The 25,482-nt window shown below is 39.3% G+C and overlaps 1 protein-coding gene across 6 annotated transcripts in view; it reads right to left on the reverse strand.

Annotated features, from left to right (window-relative positions):
• The window catches only part of csmd3b (CUB and Sushi multiple domains 3b), an 877,422-nt gene that overhangs the window by 354,499 nt on the left and 497,441 nt on the right, over positions 1–25,482 (reverse strand). For all 6 annotated transcript variants that reach the window (XM_061966990.2, XM_072914110.1, XM_061966991.2 and 3 more), the window contains one exon: positions 19,628–19,740. In XM_061966990.2, the coding sequence (XP_061822974.1) occupies positions 19,628–19,740 (113 nt within the window). The remainder of the gene's footprint in view (positions 1–19,627; positions 19,741–25,482) is intronic.

Genomic DNA, 25,482 nt, shown 5'->3' on the forward strand with positions numbered 1-25,482 from the left:
TCTTTTGTGAGACAAATAGTCTGTTCCTTTGGCCAGGTTATTGCCATTTTGCCACTGTGGTTTCTGTTAAAACAGTAATGTATCCTGTGCTGAAAAGTGTCCATTAGTGTATATATTATTTTATTTATTTTTCATTATTTTGTGTCACTGCCTTTTATTTAATTTGTTTCATGTATTTTTTGTTAAAAAGCCAGACAAAGGGAATGTTTCTAGCGAGTGTTTATTTTAATAAACAGTCAAACAGAGCATTGTTCTCTTGTTTGGTGGAAAGTTCTACATTAAGTTATACATTTATATAATGTAGCTTTAATGTAGCACGCTACTTTCGCCTTGTAGTTTGCTACAATTCTCTGGGGATATATGAATTTGTATGAAAATGACAAACATATTGCATTATGTTATATCCTGTGCATGAGCAAAAATGATAGTATAGTGGAGAACACTTATATTCAATAGACATTTCGTTTTTTGCTTTTCCTTACCCATGCTACTGCATATTTTATTTTGCTATGTTTATAGTGAAACATCTATTAATTCTGTATATGGTCAATCCCTGTGTGACTCCCCCTCTCTTGTAAGAATAAAAGCACCCAAAGTAATGACACAAGTTGCCCTATTTTGAGGGAAATGGAAAAAAAATAAAAACGTGTAACATATTATTCCTGTGAGCTGTTCCAGCAGCAGCTTTAATGGAATCCCTGTTCTTTTCATCCTCGTACCATAGGGAACGAGTAAGAGCTGCTCCGAAAGCCACCAATCAACGCACACTGCAAATATAATGCATCTTCATACACAAAGTATGAATAAAAGATCAAACCTGTGCCATAATTAAACCTAACCTAATAGCGTTTTTCCTCCGTTGAATCGCCTTAGGGTTAAACATGCTAATAGTCTAACTTCTGCGCAGGGAGGGCGAAATGATTGCTTTAAAACTACAATAAGCAATAATTTACCCTGAATATAAATGCTTCAAAATCAAGTTTAGCAATACACTGGCTCGTAATGACAACAATAGATTCAATGTTATTACTACGGCAACCACAGATATCCTATTCTTATATAATGTACAAACCCTGTTTCCATTTGAGTTGGGAAATTGTGTTAGATGTAAATATAAACGGAATACAATGATTTGCAAATCCTTTTCAACCCATATTCAATTGAATGCACTAGAAAGACAAGATATTTGATGTTCAAACTCATAAACTTTATTTTTTTTTTTGCAAATAATAATTAACTTAGAATTTCATGGCTGCAACACGTGCCAAAGTAGTTGGGAAAGGGCATGTTCACCACTCTGTTACATGGCCTTTCCTTTTAACAACACTCAGTAGATGTTTGGGAACTGAGGAGACACATTTTTTAAGCTTCTCAGGTGGAATTATTTCCCATTCTTGCTTGATGTACAGCTTAAGTTGTTCAACAGTCCGGGGGTCTCCGTTGTGGTATTTTAGGCTTCATAATGCGCCACACATTTTCAATGGGAGGCAGGTCTGGACTACAGGCAGGCCAGTCTAGTACCCGCACTCTTTTACTATGAAGTCACGTTGACATAACACGTGGCTTGGCATTGTCTTGCTGAAATAAGCAGGGGCGTCCATGGTAACGTTGCTTGGATGGCAACATATGTTGCTCCAAAACCTGTATGTACCTTTCAGCATTAATGGCGCCTTCACAGATGTGTAAGTTACCCATGTCTTGGGCACGAATACACCTCCATACCATCACAGATGCTGGCTTTTCAACTTTGCGCCTATAACAATCCAACAATCCAGATTGTTCTTTTCCTCTTTGTCCGAAGGACACGACGTCCACAGTTTCCAAAAACAATTTGAAATGTGGACTCGTCAGACCACAGAACACTTTTCCACTTTGTATCAGTCCATCTTAGATAAGCTCAGGCCCAGCGAAGCCGACGGCGTTTCTGGGTGTTGTTGATAAACGGTTTTCGCCTTGCGTAGGAGAGTTTTAACTTGCACTTACAGATGTAGCGACCAACTGTAGTTACTGACAGTGGGTTTCTGAAGTGTTCCTGAGCCCATGTGGGGATATCCTTTACACACTGATGTCGCTTGTTGATGCGGTACAGCCTGAGGGATCGAAGGTCACGGGCTTAGCTGCTTACGTGCAGGGATTTCTCCTGATTCTCTGAACCCTTTGATGATATTACGGACCGTAGATGGTGAAATCCCTAAATTCCTTGCAATAGCTGGTTGAGAAAGGTTTTTCTTAAACTGTTCAACAATTTGCTCACACATTTGTTGACAAACTGGTGACCCTCGCCCCATCCTTGTTTGTGAATGACAGAGCATTTCATGGAATCTACTTTTTCACCCAATCATGGCACCCACCTGTTCCCAATTAGCCTGCACACCTGTGGGATGTTCCAAATAAGTGTTTGATGAGCATTCCTCAACTTTATCAGTATTTATTGCCACCTTTCCCAACTTCTTTGTCACGTGTTGCTGGCATCAAATTCTAAAGTTAATGATTATTTGCAAAAAAAAAAAAAGAAAAATGTTTATCAGTTTGAACATCAAATATGTTGTCTTTGTAGCATATTCAACTGAATATGGGTTGAAAAGGATTTGCAAATCATTGTATTCTGTTTATATTTACATCTAACACAAATTTCCCAACTCATATGGAAACAGGGTTTGTAATACTGGTAGACCTGCCTTGATGTCTATAAAGATGCATCCATTTTCTACACCACTTGTCCTAATTAAGGTCACTGATAAGATGGAGCCTATCCCAGCTGACTTCGGGCAAGTGGCAGGTTTTACTGGTCGCCATTTAATAGCAGAGCACACTTCTTAAAACAATTCACAATCTCTTATAAACCTAACATGCATACTTCCGGAATGTTGGAGGAAGCTGGAGTACCCACACGTGCACGGGGAGAACATGCAAACTATACAAAGATTGTTATGAATATGATTTAGACTTAAACACAAACACCGAATATAACCTGGTGTGACAAATAATAACAGTCGTCTTAGATTTCCATGAGTTCCACTTTAGACTTGGGTTGTACGGTATACCGGTATTAGTATAATACCGCAATACTAATGAATCATATTCGATACTATACCGCCTCAAAAATTACCGATACCCCACGTCGTCACATCGTGTCATGCAGACGAGCATGTTCGCCAATGCACAATCACGGAGTACTTACAAGCAGACACAGTGCGTAGACAGAAAATGGAGAACAGACGAACACTGAAACAAGAACACTGAAACGCCCTCAGGAAGAGGGGCTTCAAGACATCGCTAGTTAGGACGTCGCTAGCTAGCTAGCGGCTAATGTCTGTCCGCAGTGTTGTAACCATAGACATCTTATAAGTAGACGCAGCATTGGCTGCTGTGACGCGAGAAATTCGGCTGCCATCTTGAAGTGGTGATGAGGAGCCAGCGAGCAGCCTAAACTGACAGTTGACAGGTAGAAAACAAAGATGCCCGGCTGGTGCTCAGCGTTTTCCTGCTTAAATGAGCGGACTGTTGAAAATAGGAATCAGGGGATTACTTTTCACAAGTAAGATTTAACATTAACGTACGATTGGTTGTATTTTGTGAAAAGAATATTACCACAGAGTTGAGAAGGAGCAATGATCTTCAATACTCAGTGGCCTAGTGGTTAGAGTGTTCGCCCTGAGCTCGGTAGGTTGTGAGTTCAAACCCCGGCTGAGTCATACCAAAGACGATAAAAATGGGACCCACTCCCTGTTTGGCACTCAGCATCAAGGGTTGGAATTGGGGGTTACATCACCATAAATGATTTCCAGGCACGGCCACCACTGCTCCCCTCACCTCCCAGGGGGTGATCAAGGGTGATGGGTCAAATGCAGAGAATATTTTCGCCACACCTAGTGTGTGTGTGACAATCATTGGACCTTTAATAATACTGAAATCGTAGCCGCTAGCAAACAAGAGTATGACCATAATAGAATTGCTTGTCAATTAAATTAATTAAATTTAAAGATAAGATAAGCTTAGAAAGATAACATTTTAGCTGATATAAAGACTTTCGGGTGTTTATATATGTTTATGTTTAAGTATTTGGCAGACACTTTTATCCAAAGTGACATACATAAAAAATACATATAAAACAATCACTTAAACATCATTTAAGAGAAGAATGTAATAAAAAATATCAATAGAAAGTGTCAAGACAGAATAAACTCTCTGCTGCTACAGCAACAGAGATACAGTCTATAAGTCTATAAGATATATAGATATCTAATGTATTCATACATTGTTTATGTAGGATATACGCATGTATATATAACCTAATCATATTGTTTCTTCAACTTAAAAATATCTGACCGTTTTTTTCCCCCTTCTCTGGGATTATATTCCCAGTTTTGATCTCGGACGTCTGGTCATTTATAGCATATAAGAATATTCTATTACTGTTAAGCAAACTATGAATAATAAAACACGCCAAAACATGTGTCCTTTATCTTAGCTACACGTATGACAAAAAAGGGGGTGAAAATCAGTGGTATTCAGTGAGGTAAAATGAATTAAATGCGCTGACAGTTCATTGCTCCTGCCAAATTAATTGCACTGAGTGGCGCGGGTCACCACTCCAAGATGGCGGCCCCGCGTCTCGTCAGCGCCTGTAGGCAGTAGCACTCGATGATGCGTCTACTTATAAGATGTCTATGGTTGTAACTACTCCAATATCACGAATCCTTGTCTCCATGGAGACATATCAAGTACATTTATTTCAATTATCATCCCTGTTGAATGGGCTATAGCTATACATGCTCCAGTGAACATAGTCTAGAGTAAACAAGGACTAACCAAGACTTCATTATGACCAATCATGAACCACTGATGCATCCATCTTGACTTTCATTTACATAATATTGACTGAAGGGCATACTTACTCAACAACCATACATGTCACACTAAGGGTGGCCGTATGAACAACGCCAACACTGTCATAAACATGTGCCGTATAGTGAAACTGTCGCGGCGGGGGGGTCGCAATTTACTGCGGGGTTCGTTTCCCCGGGATGCAGACGGACCACTCCGGACAAGGTGTGCAGGAAAGAACATGATTTATTGTCGAAATAAAACAAGTACAAAAAAACGGAAAACAAGTCAGAGGAAAAACGTGCCGATTGCACTGGACGCTAAAGCTAACACTTGGCATACACTACAGATAATGAATACTCACGTAACTGTGGCAAGAAGCAAACAATGAAGCCAGACTGAGCGTGGCGAGCAAGGTGAATAAATAGCTCTCTGATTAGTGGTTGACAGCAGCTGAGCGTGCCGACCACTAACCAGAGGCAGGTGAACCCAATTAATCCCCATAGAAACTAAAACAAACCCAGAGGTGCACAAACAGGAACTCGGGGAGTCCAAAACTAACAGAACATAACAAAACATGATCCGGGCCACGGATCACGACAGAAACCACACTAAACAACAATGACAAACACATTTTGGGGGAATATTTGCAGCGCAACACAACATAAACACTACAGAACAAATTCCCAGAATTCCCAACTCTTCCGAGACGCTACAATATAAACAAACGCCATTGGTGGATCTCCACCTAACATCCACTGTAATGATACTAAGCACAGGTGTGTTTCTAGTCGATACTACTATGATTACATCGATATTTTTTAGTATCACAAAATCTTCTTTTTTTATTTTTTATTTATATTATGTTTACAAACTCAGGAAATACGCCCCTGGACACATGAGGACTTTGAATATGACCAATGTATGATCCTGTAACTACTTGGTATAGGATTGATACCTACATTTCTGGTATCATCCAAAACTAATGTAACGTATCAAACAACAGAAGAATAAGTGCTTATTACATTTTAACAGAAGTGTAGATAGAACATGTTAAAAGAGAAAGTAAGCAGATATTAACAGTAAATGAACAAGTGGATTCATAATTAATTTTCTACCACTTGTCCTTCATAATTTTGATAAAATAATAGAACGATAAATGACACAATATGTTACTGCATACGTCAGCAGACTAATAAACTCTGTTTGTTTACTTACTACTAAAAGACAAGTTGTCTAGTATGTTTTTTTGTTAAAATAAAGCCAGTAATAACATTTTGTGTGGTTTCCTTTATTTAGAAAAGTACCGGAAAGTACCAAAATACTTTTGGTACCGGTACCAAAATATTGGTATCGGGACTACTTTAGACATAACATGTTTAAGTCTTTTTGAATTCAATAATAATTCATGCCAACGACTTCAGCACACGAGTCCCTTTGTGTCTCTCACCAAAAAGAACATCATTATCGTTGTGCAAATGTGAAATAATTTTGCACCGAATCACCCCCCGAATGCATGCATACGTTCATTTTATTACCTAACCAACACGGCCACTGATCACCACATTGTCTTTTCTTTCTGGCCCAATGTGCCTGTTTTTTTTTAATCTATTCTCTCATTCACCACTTCATCATTTGGGGGGGTGGAGGCACAATTAGACGGTAATGCGAGCCAATTGGCTGACCTACTGTGGCTACACACACACACACACACACACACACACACACACACACACACACACACACACACACACACACACACACACACACGCAGGCACACACACGCAGGCACACACACAGATAGAGAGTCATGAAAAAAAGGAAAAATTCTGACCATGTAGCCGGCAGCACCTAGAGCCAAAGACTTCCTGGGAGGTCTCAAAGCAGCGACTTAAAAAGTGAAGCAAGCGCCTGCCAAAGCGCATGTGTTCATGTTGTCTCCTGGGGATGAGTTTGGAACTGTTTTGATGCAGTGTTGACTAAACTAAAATAACCCCAACTATTAGCGTGGCACCGCTGACGGGTGGGGATGTACGGCTGGACATAAGAGTGGGGAACCACTAGAACACTAATGCTAACAACAACATTCAATTTCGGGAGGAATTGCCTGTGAATGCCTACGAGTCGAACGGAAATGCTGACATTAGCATACCGTCAATTAGAATGCGACAAGTACCTAGGCGTCCGCATGCAAAATTAGTTAAAAGAGGTAGCATGCTAGTGTTAGCGTGCTAACACCTGAGATCGGTAGGTTGTGAGTACAAACCCTGGCCGAGTCATACCAAAGACTATAAAAATGGGGCCCATTACCTCCCTGCTTGGCACTCAGCATCAAGGGTTGGAATTGGGGGTTGAATCATTAAAAATGATTCCCGGGCGCGGCCACCGCTGCTGCTCACTACTCCCCTCACCTCCCAGGGGGTGATCAAGGGTGATGGGTCAAATGCAGAGGCTAATTCCGCCACATCTAGTGTGTGTGTGACAATCATTGGTACTTTAACTTTAACAGTTTACATGTGTCAAGGACCAAGCTACATGACTTTGAGGTGTACGGCGGCATAATTGGAAAAAAAAAGTTAACCTGTTAATGTTAACATGTTAATTGTGGTTAGAGCGTCCGCCCTGAGATCGGTAGGTCGTGAGTTCAAACCCCGGCCGAGTCATACCAAAGACTATAAAAAATGGACCCATTACCTCCCTGCTTGGTACTCAGCATCAATGGTTGGAATTGGGGGTTAAATCACCAACAATAATTCCCGGGCGTGGCCATCGCTGCTGCTCACTGCTCCCCTCACCTCCCAGGGGGTGAACAAGGGGATGGGTCAAATTTAGAGGGTAATTTTACCACACCTAGTGTGTGTGTGACTATCAGTGGTACTTTAACTTTTAACTTTTTAACACACTAATGTTAGCATCCTAACAGTTAGCATATGCCACGTACCAAGTTAAAAGACTCAAAGGCAGGCCAAAGCTTTTAATATGGCGCGCCAAACATCAGCCAAACAGGCTCGATAAAACCATGTATACTAGAGATGTCCAATAATATCGGCCTGCCGATGTTATCGGCCGATAAATGCTTTAAAATGTAAAATCGGAAATTATCGGTATCGTTTTTTTTATTATCGGTATCGTTTTTATTTTTTGTTTTTTTTTATTGAATCAACATAAAAAACACAAGATACACTTACAATTAGTGCACCAACCCAAAATACCTCCCTCCCTCATTTATACTCATTCACACTCATTCACACAAAAGGGTTGTTTCTTTCTGTTATTAATATTCTGGTTCCTACATTATATATCAATATATATCAATACAGTCTGCAAGGGATACAGTCCGTAAGCACACATGATTGTGCGTGCTGCTGGTCCACTAATAGTACTAACCTTTAACAGTTAATTTTACTCATTTTCATCAATTATTAGTTTCTATGTACTGTTTTTATATTGTTTTACTTTCTTTTTTATTCAAGAAAATGTTTTTCATTTATTTATCTTATTTTATTTTATTAATTTTTTAAAAAAGGACCTTATCTTCACTATACCTGGTTGTCCAAATTAAGCATAATAATGTGTTAATTCCACGACTGTATATATCGGTATCGGTTGATATCGGCATCGGTAATTAAAGAGTTGGACAATATCGGCATATCGGCAAAAAGCCATTATCGGACATCCCTAATTTATACTAGGGTTTATCATGTATGCAGTACTCTCACCATACCACTGGGGGCACTAGCGAGGCATATGTGTCGCAGAGAAGAAGCAGTGGGTTGAGTAGAAGAAGACTTCATTCAACCCTGAAAAAAAATCTAAATAAATTGTGAAAATGGGACTTTCAATACCGACTGTACAACAAAGTATGAACGATCTGCCCCGAGCAAGTGCTCGAGTCGTTGTTTCCTGTCGGACATTTTAAGCAGCGGACACTGTTACAGACAATCAGCAATCACGGTGGAAATCCACACGTGTAAACTTCATCACGAAACCTGGTCAAATCTTTGTAAGTAGATATTGTGCATGAACATATTGAGTTTGTTTAGTATTGAAATTGCTGATTTTGTGATGTCATTTGTATTTGTGGACGTGTTGTTTTTTGTCTATAGCGATCAAAGCGAGTTTAATATGTGAAGTACTAAATTTGACCAGTAGAGGGCAAGTGCAATGTTTGATGTTTGATGTTGATGTTTAATTTCCATATGCAACACTAAATTGGTCCTAGTGTGTGAATGTGAGTGTGAATGTTGTCTGTCTATCTGTGTTGGCCCTGCGATGAGGTGGCGACTTGTCCAGGGTGTACCCCGCCTTCCACCCGAATGCAGCTGAGATAGGCTCCAGCACCCCCCACAACCCCGAGAGGAACAAGCGGTAGAAAATGGATGGATGGATGCGTAAACATCTGCAGTTTATTGTATGAATATATTGACATTAAACCTTCTTTTTTATTTATGTAAAATATACAATGGACGTTATACTTTTTTAATGTTTATTTTATGTTTATATCTACAGTCTTACAAACTTAAATGAAGGAAAAAGTGTAAAGAAATAAAACGAAGGAAGAAAAATAATTCAAAAGAAGGAACATTAATCCTAAACAAAACTTCTGGAGCTTCTGCTCCTTCATGCTGTTAACTATCTGTCAAGCTTGACACGCTGGAATCGAGTAGCGAGGGCAGAAAAATGCATTTATTGACAGTGCAGTGTTTACTTTGCAATTAAGTAAACACAGTCTCAAAGGAAGATAACCTGCAGTGGAACTTTCTGACGAAACATCCACAATTCGATGCCTGGCTCCTGAGCACCTGGGCTCTTCAAACTGCGGCCCTCTTCATTATGTAGTTAAATAGCCGTGCTTTAAAGTGTCAATGGTAACATTTGATACAAAAGTTAGAATGATAATGTTAACACGCTAGAATGCTGATGTTAGTATGCTAACAGCTAGCATATGTCAAGTAGTGAAGTGAATTATATTTATATAGCATTTTTTTCTCAAACGCTTTACATAGTGGAATACATTATCGACATCTTAAAGCTATTGTATGTTTAAACCAGAGTGGGTGGCACTGGGAGCCGGTGTGTAAAGTGTCTTTCCCAAATTGAGTTGCAAAATTAGCAAAACAAAGTTAGCATACGAGCATGCTAACATTTAGTATATGTCACAGACCAACATATTTGACTTTATGATGTAAGGTTGCAAAGTTAGCTATAAAGTGTAAAATTAGCAACAACAAAAAAACATTAGCATGCTAACATTAGCTTGCTAGCAGTTTATTTCCAAAAGCAAGGGACATTTTGATTTTGGAACAGTTCAAATTGGTAAAAAAAATGTGGGCTTGTAGAAGTTTGTATATTGCCAATTTATTTTCATTAGAGTTTCAGGCGATAAAACAGCGGACAAACACGCTGAACGGCATTGCTGTCATGTTTTATTCCTACATGACAACAAACCAAATAGATTTTTGAAGTCATCTTGTAAACAGTGATACACCGACACAACAACCGGTGGTATCAAACTGTGATAGCGGGTATATCCATCCATCCACACCCACATTAATAAACATGTTGTAATATTGCAATTTAAGACTGCTTAGAAAACACAACTTTCCATTACGAGATTTGACATCAACAGTCAAGGAGGTGGAAGCACAAAACAAACTGAGTTGTTTTAATCCAACAGATAGCGCCATCATGAAACAGCAATACAGTATCAGCCCAGTGTCAAAACACTCACTGAGGTGTGTGTCATTTACCAATCATTGATATTTACAAATGCAGAGAATAAGTTATTGGAGGCAGGAGGTTCTTTTCTATATATTGTTTAAATTGTTCACAGAAAAGTATGCTGATACAAATATTTTTTTTGGTCTGTGTTTTATTTTGATCAGAATCAACTGAATTCAAAGCAAACATTGCTGAATTATTCAATGATCTTGGAAAAATGTCCAGGTATCTGTGATACTGGCCCTGTATTTGCAAGGATCATCTTTATGTAGCTGCGATCATTTTAAGTTCATTTTGAAGGAACAGAGATCATAAAATAATAAAAACGTATCTTGTCAAAAAAAAAAAAAGATTGGCACTAAATGTCCTAAGGATTATTTTCTCTCCTATAAGGCAGATGTTTTGGTGCCTAATCAAGTGTCCTGCGAGTTTATCCAGCCTTGATGAATAAACAATTAACATCAACTAATCACATGTTAAGGAGGTTTTTGGATCAGGAGGATGACTGACAGCGGAACTCAGTCCGTCAGTCAATCGCCCGATCAATCTGTAGCTCGTTAGGAAGTCACTTAATTAATCCGCCAACTTCGCCAAGCTCTTCATTAACGGGCCTGATTAACCTTTTAAAACAGATTACAGATCAATTAAGATCAATTAAAGCGATCCAATCCGGCGGGTTAACTCCTTAGTCCTCCAATCAGAAAGTAAAACATGTTGATGATGTTTTTTAAATTTTTATTCATTAATAATATGGTATTTGATCACATAAATTGCAATGCTAAGAGTGGTAAGAAAAATCAATGCATGGGATCCAGATAATGAAAAAGTGACAGATATGAGAAGGTAGCCATTAGGGTTCATAACGAAAAAATGGTTAAAAAAGTTACCATTAAAAAACTAAATCCATCCAAATAAACAAGAAAAATCACCGTAAAACATAATTTCTTTGCATCATGAAGATGCTTCACACGTTGTAAACATCAACCAAGAATTCCTGATATTTTTTTTTTCCACAGCAATGACGCACTGCTTGTTCCCACTTGAATATGAATACAAAACAAAACAAAAAACAGGCTCAAATTCCATGCATCCATTAGAAGTGGAATTGGATTTCACAGAAATATCATCCCGCAGCATCAAGTACCACAGATGTGCATCATCTACAGTACCTCCACACTAAATAAAAGCAGCCACTTTGACCTTAGAGCACTAAGATTGCGAAGGGACTGCAAGCCTCACACACGCACACGTCATTCTCAAACGTTAATAGTCGAGTGCAAAGCGTCCAAATGCTGAAGGTGCATGGAGACAGAAAGAACGGATGGTATAATTGACACGGAAAAACTGAATCATGAGTTATGACAAAAAAGGCAAATAACACAACAGGGAAAAAGCCAGCAAAACGGAGCCATTACATGGAACTAATAATAATTCTAAATATAGCTGATAGACTGTAAAAAAGGTGAAGCCATTCTTTTTATGTATTATTTTTTTTGCTAATACTAGATCAGTTGTTATTAAACATTTTTCACCAAGGAACAACTCATAAAAAACGTGTCTCTCCAAGTACCATCGTAATGACCAACATTAAAATATAGTAGCATAGTAGGCCTATGTATTTGTTCAAAAACAAGGCAGAGGTTTTATTTAACAAGTATTTTTAATATTTTTGGCCACAATAAGACTACGTACAATTTTTTTTTTTTTTGCTTATGTTGAGCAAGGTATTTTTGAGTGATGATGGAACTATTTACTGAATTCTATCCTAACACGGAAGCTGCATTTCAGGTAATCGTCCGTGAACAAGAAAATGGCTGAGCTAGCATAAAAGCTAACGAATGAACATAAATATGTCTGCAAAATTTTTGTTGAGGTAATCATTTTTTGAGTGATGATGAAACTACTTACTGTATTCCATCCTAAAATATAAGAATAGTACAGTTCCAACATTTTATGGCATCATCCATGAACGAGGACGTGATTAGCAAGCATACAGAAAAACAGAAACAAAACACAAATATAGCTCGAACGCATTTTTATTTTTATCACTTCTACCAAAGTATTTTCATCTTTTTGTTTAGGTCATGCTAGAACCACTTACTGAGGAATTAAACAAAAATGGTGCTGTTCTGCTACATATCTAGCGTACAAACTGAGAAAAACCAACACCAAAATAGATTTAAAGTTTTTTAAAGGCATTTCCTTAATAATTGTGTGTTCCTTTTTAACATTTTTAGTCACTATTTTACACATTATATACTACAAAAAAAAAGACATGTTTTATCAAGGTTTAAAGTTATTCTGATGGACCAAAGCGGCTTTGCATATAAAATGTAGCATATATATATATTTTTTTTTGTGCAAATTGTGTTTAGTAAATTGTGGTACGATTGAACTGTTTTTGCTACCCCAAAAAAATGTATAACGTGCGATTCCGTCATTTTAACGTTATTCTGTTTGACCCAAGTAGCTATGTTACGTTTAAATGGACAAACACCCAGGTAGCGTTTAACTGTTTTTATTTTTTATTTTGTTGAATAAATTGTTCATTTTTTGGCCATTTGAGCCACAATTGAACAGTTTATGCCACATATTTTTTTAAGTGCAGTTCCATCATTTTAATGTTACTCTGTTTGACCAAAGTGGCTATTATATATAAACATTTCATGTATATACATAAATTGTGGCATTGTTTTGCCATTTTAGTCACAATTTAAGCATTTATCCCACCCGAAAAAATGTATAACGTGCAGTTCCGTCATTTTAACGTTATTACGTTTGACCTTAGCGGCTATATTGCACACAAATGGAGTACCAAAACACCAATGTAGCGTTTAAAAAAAAAGTGCACATTTTTTGGGATAAATTGTGCATTTTTTGGTCATTAGAGCCAGAATTTAACCATGTATACCACCCAAACAAGTTTAAATAGTGCAGTTCTATCATTTTAACGTTATTCCGACCCCAGTGGCTATGTTGCATATGACTGGACAAACAAAACACTAAAGTATTGTTTAAAACAATTTTTGTTCAAATATTTTGGGATAAATTGGGCATTTTTTTGGTCATTAGAGCCACAATTATATACCACCCAAAAAAGTTTAAAAAGTGGAGTTCCATCATTTTGATGTTATTCTGTTTGACCAAAGTGGATATTTTACACAAAAATAGAAGAAAAAAAAACAGCAATCTACATTGGTGTTTTTTTTTGTTTTTGTTTTTTTGCTAATTTTGTTGAATATATTTTTGATTTAGTTTTTGTCTTTTTAGTAACAATTGAACTGTTTATGCCACCCAAAAACTTTCAAAAACTGCAGTTTTGTCATTTTAACATTGTTCCGTTGACCCATTGTGCTACAATGCATTTGAATGGACAAACAACACTAATGTAGCGTTACATTATAATTATTATTGTTTGCAAATTTTGTTGAATAAACTGATACTTATTGGGACATTTGAGCCTCAATTAAGATAATTATGCCACCCCAGAAAGTTTCAAAACTGCAGTTCAATCATCTCAACTTTATTATTCCGTTTGACCCAAATGGCTATGTTGCATAGAAATGGATTAACAAACATCAATGTAGCTTTTAATTTTTTTATTTTGTTTGTGCAAACTGTGTTGAATAAAAAAAAAATGTTTTTGGACCATTTGAGCCACAATTGCACCTTTTACGCCAACCAAAACAGTTTAAGAAAGTGCAGTTCTGTCATTTTAATGTTAATTTGTTAGAACAAAGTTGCTAGTTTACTTAAAAACGGACAAAGAAACACCAATGTAGCGTTTAAAATTGGTTTAGTTTTTGCAAATTTTATTGGACAAATTGTGCATTTTTTGGCCATTTGAGCCACAATTGGATTGTATACCACCCAAAAAAGTTTAAAATAGTGCAGTTTCGTCATTTTAACATTATTCCGTTTGACCCCAGTGGATATGTTGCATATGACTGGACAAACAAAACACCAATGTAGTGTTGAAAACCATTTTTGTTCAAATTTTTGGGGATAAATTGTGCATTTTTTGGTCATTAGAGCCACAATTGAACTACGTATACCACCCAAAACAGTTTAAAAAGTGCAGTTTCATCATTTTAATGTTATTGTGTTTGACCAAAGTGGCTACTTTACAAAAAAAATTAAAAAACAAACACCAATATAGCGTTTCACAGGGTTATACCATTTTGTTTTGCCATTTTAGTCACAATTAAACCGTTTATGGCACCCGCATTTTTGTTTTGTTTACATAAAACTGGGAAACAACCACCAATGTAGCATTTGGCATAGTGTTTCAAAACTATTTTTTGCCAATTTCGTTGAATACATTTTTGATTTTTTGGGGGTCCATTTTAGACACAAATGAACCATTTATGCCACCCAAAAACTTTTAAAAAGTCAATTTCCGTCATGTAAATATTATTCTGTTTGACCAAAGGGGCTACTTTACATAAAACATTTACAAGCAAACACCAATGTAGCGTTTGACACAGTGTTTCAAAAATATTTTTTGCCAATTTTGTTAAGTACATTTTTTGATATTTTTTCGGGCCATTTTAGTCACAATTGAAGGATTTATGCTACCTGTTTATTCCGTCATTTAAACGTTAGTCTGTGTAACCCAAGTGGCAATGTTGCATAAACATGAACAAACACCAATGTAGTGTTTAGAATTATTTTTTGTGCAAATTTTGTTGGATAAAAAAGTTTATTTTTTGGCCATTTGAAGCACAATTTAACTTTTTATGCCACCCCAAAAGTAAAAAAAAAAATGCAGTTGCATCATTTCAGTATTATTCTGTTTGACCAAAGTGGCTACTTTACATTAAAAGGGACAAGCAAACCCCATTGTAGTGTTCATTTTTTTGCAAATATTATTGAATAAATTGTGCAGATTTTGGCCATTTGAGCCAAAACTGAACCATGTACGCCACCCAAAAAAGTTTAAAAAGTGCAGTTGCGTCATTTTAATATTATTGTGTTTAACCAAGGTGGCTACTTTACATAAAAATAGACAAACACCAATGTAGCTTTATTTTTTTATTTATTTGCGCCAATTTTGTTGGATACATTCTGCCTTTTTGGCTATTGGAGCCACAAACGAACCACGTATGCTCCCCAAAAAAGTTTAAAGAAATGGTGCTGTGTTACATAAAAATGAAGAAACACCAATGTAAGCATTTCAAAATTATTTTTTTGTGTGCAAATTTCGTTGAATAAGTTGGGGATTCTCCTCTCTGAGCTGCCACCTTACCGTGGTAGAGGAGTTTGCGTGTCCCAAAGATCCTAGGAGCTATGTTGTCCGGGGGCTTTATGCCCCCTGGTAGGGTCTCCCAAGACAAACTGGTCCTAGGTGAGGGATCAGACAAAGAGCAGCTCGAAGACCTCCATGACGAATAAAAATAAAGGACCCAGATTTCCCTCGCCCGGACGCGGGTCACCGGGGCCCCCCTCTGGAGCCAGGCCCGGAGGTGGGGCACGATGGCGAGCGCCTGGTGGCCGGGCCTGTCCCCATGGAGCCCGGCCGGGCACAGCCTGAAGAGGCAACGTGGGTCCCCCCTCCAATGGGCTCACCACCCATGGCAGGGGCCATAGAGGTCGGGTGCATTGTGAGCTGGGCGGCAGCCGACGGCAGGGCACTTGGCGGTCCGATCCTCGGCTACAGAAGCTACCTCTTGGGACGTGGAACGTCACCTCGCTGGGGGGGAAGGAGCCTGAGCTAGTGCGCGAGGTTTAGAAGTTCCGGCTAGATATAGTCGGACTCACTTCGACGCACAGCAAGGGCTCTGGAACCAGTTCTCTCGAGAGGGGCTGGACTCTCTTCCACTCTGGCGTTGCCGGCAACGAGAGGCGACGGGCTGGGGTGGCAATTCTTGTTTCCCCCCGGCTCAGAGCCTGCACGTTGGAGTTCAACCCGGTGGACGAGAGGGTAGCTTCCCTCCGCCTTCGGGTGGGGGGACGGGTCCTGACTGTGGTTTGCGCTTACGCGCCAAACCGCAGCTCAGAGTACCCACCCTTTTTGGATTCGCTCGAGGGAGTACTTGAGAGTGCTCCCCCGGGTGATTCCCTCGTTTTACTGGGGGACTTCAATGCTCATGTTGGCAGCGACAGTGAAACCTGGAGAGGCGTGATTGGGAAGAATGGCCGCCCAAATCTGAACCCGAGTGGTGTTCTGTTATTGGACTTTTGTGCCCGTCACAGATTGTCCATAATGAACACCATGTTCGAACATAAGGGTGTCCATATGTGCACTTGGCACCAGGACACCCTAGGCCGCAGTTCCATGATCGACTTTGTAGTTGTGTCATCGGATTTGCGGCCTCATGTTTTGGACACTCGGGTGAAGAGAGGGGCGGAGCTTTCAACCGATCACCACCTGGTGGTGAGTTGGCTGCGATGGTGGGGGAGGATGCCGGACAGACCTGGCAGGCCCAAACGCATTGTGAGGGTTTGCTGGGAACGTCTGGCAGAGTCTCCTGTCAGAGAGATTTTCAATTCCCACCTCCGGAAGAACTTTGAACATGTCACGAGGGAGGTGCTGGACATTGAGTCCGAGTGGACCATGTTCCGCACCTCTATTGACGAGGCAGCTGATTGGAGCTGTGGCCGCAAGGTAGTTGGTGCATGTCGTGGCGGTAATCCTAGAACCCGTTGGTGGACACCGGCGGTGAGGGATGCCGTCAAGCTGAAGAAGGAGTCCTATCGGGTTCTTTTGGCTCATAGGACTCCTGAGGCAGCGGACAGGTACCGACAGGCCAAGCGGTGTGCGGCTTCAGCGGTTGCGGAGGCAAAAACTCGGACATGGGAGGAGTTCGGGGAAGCCATGGAAAACGACTTCCGGACGGCTTCGAAGCGATTCTGGACCACCATCCGCCGCCTCAGGAAGGGGAAGCAGTGCATTATCAACACCGTGTATGGTGAGGATGGTGTTCTGCTGACCTCGACTGCGGATGTTGTGGATCGGTGGAGGGAATACTTCGAAGACCTCCTCAATCCCACCAACACGTCTTCCTATGAGGAAGCAGTGCCTGGGGAATCTGTGGTGGACTCTTCTATTTCTGGGGCTGAGGTTGCTGAGGTAGTTAAAAAGCTCCTCGGTGGCAAGGCCCCGGGGGTGGATGAGAACCGCCCGGAGTTCCTTAAGGCTCTGGATGCTGTGGGGCTGTCTTGGTTGACAAGACTCTGCAGCATCGCGTGGACATCGGGGGCGGTACCTCTGGATTGGCAGACCGGGGTGGTGGTTCCTCTCTTTAAGAAGGGGAACCGGAGGGTGTGTTCTAACTATCGTGGGATCACACTCCTCAGCCTTCCCGGTAAGGTCTATTCAGGTGTACTGGAGAGGAGGCTACGCCGGATAGTCGAACCTCGGATTCAGGAGGAACAGTGTGGTTTTCGTCCTGGTCGTGGAACTGTGGACCAGCTCTATACTCTCGGCAGGGTCCTTGAGGGTGCATGGGAGTTTGCCCAACCAGTCTACATGTGTTTTGTGGACTTGGAGAAGGCATTCGACCGTGTCCCTCAGGAAGTCCTGTGGGGAGTGCACAGAGAGTATGGGGTATCGGACTGTCTGATTTTGGCGGTCCGCTCCCTGTATGATCAAGGTCAGAGCTTGGTCCGCATTGCCGGCAGTAAGTCGGACACGTTTCCAGTGAGGGTTGGACTCCGCCAAGGCTGCCCTTTGTCACCGATTCTGTTCATAACTTTTATGGACAGAATTTCTAGGCGCAGTCAAGGCGTTGAGGGGATCTGGTTTGGTGGCTGCAGGATTAGGTCTCTGCTTTTTGCAGATGATGTGGTCCTGATGGCTTCATCTGGCCAGGATCTTCAGCTCTCGCTGGATCGGTTCGCAGCCGAGTGTGAAGCGACTGGGATGAGAATCAGCACCTCCAAGTCCGAGTCCATGGTTCTTGCCCGGAAAAGGGTGGAATGCCATCTTCGGGTTGGGGAGGAGATCTTGCCCCAAGTGGAGGAGTTCAAGTACCTCGGAGTCTTGTTCACGAGTGAGGGAAGAGTGGATCGTGAGATCGACAGGCGGATCGGTGCGGCATCTTCAGTAATGCGGACGCTGTATCGATCCGTTGTGGTGAAGAAGGAGCTGAGCCGGAAGGCAAAGCTCTCAATTTACCGGTCGATCTACGTTCCCATCCTCACCTATGGTCATGAGCTTTGGGTTATGACCGAAAGGACAAGATCACGGGTACAAGCGGCCGAAATGAGTTTCCTCCGCCGGGTGGCAGGGCTCTCCCTTAGAGATAGGGTGAGAAGCTCTGTCATCCGGGGGGAGCTCAAAGTAAAGCCGCTGCTCCTCCACATCGAGAGGAGCCAGATGAGGTGGTTCGGGCATCTGGTCAGGATGCCACCCGATCGCCTCCCTCGGGAGGTGTTTAGGGCACGTCCGACCGGTAGGAGGCCACGGGGAAGACCCAGGACACGTTGGGAAGACTATGTCTCCCGGCTGGCCTGGGAACGCCTCTGGATCCCCCGGGAGGAGCTGGACGAAGTGGCTGGGGAGAGGGAAGTCTGGGCTTCCCTGCTTAGGCTGCTGCCCCCGCGACCCGACCTCGGATAAGCGGAAGAAGATGGATGGATGGATGGATGGAAGTTGGGGATTTGAATCACAATAAAACTGTTTTTACCACCCAAAACATTTTCACAATGTGCAAATCCGTCATTTTAACGTTTTTTAGTTTAGGTGGCTACTGTACATATAAATGGACAAAAAAACACCTATGTAGCAATTCAAATATTTTTGCCAATTTTGTTGAATAAGTTTTGTATTTTTTTGCCATTTGAGTCACAATTTAACTTTTTATGCCACAAAATAAAAACCAATACAAAATGCAGTTCCGTCATTGCATATGATGAAACTGCACGCCAATAAATTAGTCCACAATCTTTTTGTTTCTCGTGTCATTTCTGAAAAGATTTAAAAAAAAAAAATAATAACAGTATGTTCTAAAAGACTAGCGTAAATACTTCCAAGCTGCCTTCTGGTGGCCACTCATGGGTAATACATGCCCAACCCCCTTATTTAAAGTGTATGACAGTTTTTGTGTTGTTACAGTTCATGTGCATGCAGACTCACCTTGATAATGAGTGCTGAAGCCACGATAGCGGTGGTTGTTGTCGGTGATGAAATGCAATCTCAGCCAGTTCTTGTTGCTGACGATGGGCGAGGGCACATTGCTGCCCGACAACCTAGAACACAAGACAAGTGAACTTATAACAGATGCCACAAAACTCACCATCGCAGCACAACAACAACCCTAAAAAAAAGTGTTCCCGCCATATGCAAGCGGTGCATCTCCTCCTGTGAGAGCGGATTATCATTATGATGATTCTAATATATGCTTCCAGGGTCTCAATGGTGCTTAATGAAGTAGGAAATGATCATTTCTTTTCATGCACAGAATTCCCCTGCTGCTTGCATGAGGAGGATTTGACCCAGCAGTTCTCACTATAGAGCGGTAATAGTCCAGGTAACACACTTACTGATTGCTATATGCAAACATGGCCTCCCTCTCATTCAATTAACACAAAAAAGGAGAATTATGCGACAGATAATGTGCTTAAATAGTATTTCCACGTTGCTAGCGATTAGCCAGTTAAGTGCAAGTTGTATCAATATCACGCTATGATTATAAATGCTTACTTAATCCTAATGTTGACCCGTAGTATCATATCATGAACACACAAAAGAAGGATTTCCTAATAATTTGTTTGTTACTAACTAAGGGGCACACAGAACATAGTAGTTTACACAAAAGTCATGCAAATATTGACATATCCATTTCTTGGGTTTTGCATGAAATATATGATCCATCCATTTTTCTACCGCTTGTCCCTTTTGGGGTCGCGGGCCAATTTAGTGTTGCCAATCAACCTATCCCCAGGTGCATGTTTTTGGAGGTGGGAGGAAGCCGGAGTACCCGGAGGGAACCCACGCAGTCACGGGGAGAACATGCAAACTCCACACAGAAAGATCCCAAGCCCGGAATTGAACTCAGGACTACTCAGGACCTTCGTATTGTGAGGCACATGTACTAACCCCTGTTCCACCGTGCTGCCCGATATAATAAATAAATAAATTTTTGACATACAAAATGATATCGACAACTATTTAAATTAAACATAAACTTATTAAAATTGTTATTGTCATTTTAAATGATTAAATGGTCCCTAGTGTGTGAATGTGAATGTTGTCTGTCTGTGTTGGCCCTGTGATGAGGTGTAGACTCGTCCAGGGTGTACCCCGCCTTCCGCCCGAGTGCAGCTGGGATAGTCTCCAGCACCCACCGCGACCCCGAGAGGGACAAGCAGTAGAAAATGGATAAATGATTGGCTATTAAATAAACTAAACTCTTTAAATTCAAATATAGCAAAACATTTGCAGCATGTCTACCATATGTATGGTTAATGCTAATTCAACAATTACTGGGTTACTATTGATTCTTTTTTTAAACAAATATAATCAAATTCACAAACATGTAAAATCGTTAAAAAACTGGAAATGTTTTCTTTTTTCAATTATTGATATTTATTTTATCTTATCATTCTTCTTTAAAAACATTGTAGTGAAATATCCACCACATTCGTGAAATATGTTATAACATGCAGATTCATTAAACATAGATTTTTTTTCAAACTGCTATGACATTTTTTTTCATTATTTATGATTTTAAAAAATTGTAAAATTTTAAAATTGCTTTTAAGACACCTAATAAACACTGACTTTATTCCAACTAATAATTTAGTAACAACACAAACCCTCAAAATAAAAGCAAAATCATGTGGTTTTCCTTTTTAAAAATTGCAATTTCAGCACAATTTTCCCATCCTGTTTGTAAACGTAATGCCAAGAACTCTTAACTATATTACATTTGTATTCAAATACATAAACAGAATTTATACAATTTAATTTTTGAATTTGTTCTAAACAATGAAAATGTTGCATTTCAAACTGAGGATGTCGGTCATGTTTGTGGTGTACTTTATATTTGCTCAATATTTTTCCTGCACAATTTTTTAATAAAATGTCTACAAAGTATTTGACAAAAGCCAATAATTCTTAACAATTAAATAATAGAATATAGAACATTTGTATGATCTGAATCCATTACATTTTATTATCGATATTATTATGCAAGATTAAAATAGACTATTATAAACAGATGGTGTCAGCCATGTTTGTGTTTTTGCAGAATATTCTAAAATATACACTACATTGAAAACATCTAATTATTCTTAGCTATATTACATTTATATTCAAATTAAATAATATTGAAACATTATTTTAATATTAATATTGTTATAAAAAAAATAGCGTTCAAACACAGGATGTTGACCATTTTTGTGAAGTACTTTACTTTATTTGCTAAATCTGTTATTTGCACAATACTAAAAAAATCAATAAAAGCCAATAATTTTTAACTATTAATTAATTAAATACATAGAATTGGTATTTTTGAAATCCATCGCATTTTATATAATTGATATTGTTGTCGAAAGTGAAAATAGAGAATTTCAAACAAGATGTGTGTGGTGTATTTTAAGTTATTTGCAATTTATTAAAAACAAATTCACAATATTACAAAAAATATATTCTACCCCATTTTCAACAAAAGCCATACATGTTTACCTATATTAAATTAATATAATATAATAAAATTAATTAATATAGTACATGCAGATTGTATTTTTCAAATATATCACATTTCTATTATTGGTATTGGTATAAAAGATGAAAATAATGCATGTTTGTGGTGTACTTAACATTATTTGCAAAATCTTTTTTTTTTTTGCACAATGTTAAACAAAAAATCTACCAAATATTCAACATAAACCAGGAATTATTAACTATATTAGATTTATATTCAAATTATTATTATCTATACAAGTCATATTGTTAAAATCAATCACATTTTAAAACAGATATTGTTGCAATATAGCATTAAACAGAGGAATGTTCGTGGTAAACTCCTCTTTTTTTATACGATATTCTATAGAATGATTGGCTTGAATTCAAATGAAGTGTTCCTATTTGTTCAGCGACACAGACCACAGAGAGAAAAGTAGATTGCGAATGCTGCTAATTTTGCGATGTTAAAAAATAAACAAACATCGTGTTATGTGTTAAATGTGTTATTTGTGCTAAAATACAATGACTGTTGACTTGACCGGAACTAATAGCCCAATATAACCAGCATCCACGTGTCTTCAGTGTGTTACCGTAACTTTAATGCAGCAGCTGTTAAAAGTTACGGCAGTGAACTTATAATAAAATAAAATGAAAAACATGGTGTGTGATGGATGAAGCTTCCTGCATGTTGCAGTCGAGCAACATCCCACACCAGCTGCCGCAATCATTCTGACACTTCAGCAACAAATGGACTTTATATTCAAATAAGTCCTCATCTATTCATAAATCTTTTTTGGCCGGGAGAAGCCCATGTTATCTAACAGTCCACTGGCTTTATTCATGTTCATGGCGCTTCAGTCACTCATCATTAAAGGCAAGAAGCATGTGCATATTTAAACTGTATCTATGAAAGCATGAATTATTGCGTACGTGTATTCAATGCAGAGTAGGGTGTGTGTGAACAGCGGTGGTAAGACAGTAGCATGATGTTCGAAAAAGAAGAAAGTTAGCAGTTAGACTTCCGACTCAGGAAAATGAGGCTCGCACAAATATCAAATAAATTATATTTAGTATCGTATAAAAATGGTAACACTTTAGTATGGGGAACATATTCACCATTAATTAGTTGCTTATTAAAGTAACAAAGAGTTAAGTTAGAGTTATTTGGACACTAGGGGAACATATAAGGGTTAGGGTTAGGGTTACCAATAAGCAATAATTCTGAGGTTATTGAGGGAAGACACTTATTTAATAGCTTACTGGTTGTGTAATAAGGCCATGTAGAAGAAGGCATTAATAAGTACTTAATAATGCCTAATTAAGAGCCAATATGTTACTAATTTGCATGTCAATAAGCAACTAATTAATGATGAGTATGTGTTCCCCATACTTAAGTGTTACCATAAAAATATATACCGTAAATTCCAGACTATAACCTACTCAATGGCCTAGTGGTTAGAGTGTCTGCCCTGAGAACGGTAGGTTGTGAGTTCAAACCCCGGCCGAGTCATACCAAAGACTATAAAAATGGGACCCATTACCTCCCTGCCTGGCACTCAGCATTAAAGGTTGGAATTCGGGATTAAATCACTATAAAGGATTCCCGGGAGCGGCCACCGCTGCTGCTCACTGCTCGCCTCACCTCCCAGGGGGTGATCAAGGGTGATGAGTCAAATGCAGAGAATAATTTCGCCACACCTAGTGTGTGTGTGACAATCATTGGTACTTTAACTTTAACTTGTAACTATAAGCGCTACATGTTTACTACGCTTTGAACCTGGCGGCTAATAAAACGGTGTGGCTAATTTATGGATTTTTCTTCGTTGACCACCATAATGCAAATCGTTTTCGTAAAACACCAGAAAATACATTGAAAAGTTGCGTTATTGCTTGTGCTATGGTGTCTTATTTTGGACAAGTTCGCTCACTGCAGGTGCGGCGGGGTGAACGTTTACAGTATTTTCTCTTACAGTATTTTTCTTTTGGTGCTTTCAACCGGAAGTCAAAGTGCCGTTTCATCTTCTAGTCGTCCATAGCGTTTCTACTCGCATGGTTTCTTCATTCATCACTCCAAGCAACATTTTAAAATGTGTTTAGTTGTTTTTGGAAAGGCAGAGACAGAGCCCTCCACGTCACTTGCAGTGCAGTACAGTATACTGCTAGTCTTCTCAGCGCTTCAGCGTGTATGCCTTTTCTGTGTTTTTTCGCCTTTTGACAAGTTTTGTCCATTTTGCTAACTCACTTTGAGTCCCGAAAAGACAACAGACTAGCGTGTATAGGAGGGAATCGCTGTGGAGTTAGAAAAAAGAGACTGTTTGCGAGGAGTGCATCAATGGCTTCGCAAGTATGGAAGCATTGAAAAAGCAGGCTTTGTGCCGAGCAAGTTTTAATTGTGATGTGCAGAGTAGAAGCGGCGTCTCTTCCAAATGCACACAAACATGGCCCTTCACCTTCCCTTCTCCCCCTTTATTCCTTTCCCTTCAGCTCTTCCTTTGCAGATGTAAGTGGATTTTACTTTAGTAACTGTTTATTATTGTAGCCCTTATGGTTGTTAAAGTTAAGGATTTTTGTGATTTCTGATCAATTGTGAGGGAACCAATGTTACTTCTGTGCGCATGGATGCGTGAGTTGGCAGAGCAGAGCATACAGCACAGTTTAGCTGTTGTTGTTGTTTTGGCTTGTTAATAAAGAGATAGTTAAAGCAGGGGCGTCACTAGCTTTTAAGGACAGGGGGGCTTTGCCCCCAGGAGATGCACAGGATGCAAGCGAATGTTACGCACGAGCACAAAACTTCACAAACGGCTAACAAAGACTTAGAAATTATTCATTGTTATTATTATTATTTTTTTTAAATGCACGGGACGAAATGAAATGCTCCCCGGGACGATGGCTTTTAACCATATATTTTCTTTTTCTTTTTATGTATTTATTCATTTTACATTTTATACTAAATGTCTTGGTTTTTCCTCCCTCTGAAAATCCTATTAAATGTTTAACAAGCCATCCTATAATAATAAAACAGCTATTAATGTAACAATACAATAAAACAAATATATTTAATGATGTTTTTTTCATTATTTTAACAATAGGCTTATGTATATTACTTTATATAGATTCTACAAGAAACACAAAACTTAAAAAAATAAATGATTTACAATTGCACACACAAGGTTTTGTGCAGCTTCACTCATTGTAAAGGAAGATAATGTGCTTTGTACACCTGCAGTACCGCAAGCAAGGTCGCAGAGAAAATGCGGGCTGGAGTTTGAGTGATGTGGGCATTTTCTATATGAACAAGTGGA

This window comes from Nerophis lumbriciformis, linkage group LG11 (assembly GCF_033978685.3).
Source record: "Nerophis lumbriciformis linkage group LG11, RoL_Nlum_v2.1, whole genome shotgun sequence".
Taxonomy (NCBI): Eukaryota; Metazoa; Chordata; class Actinopteri; order Syngnathiformes; family Syngnathidae; genus Nerophis; species Nerophis lumbriciformis.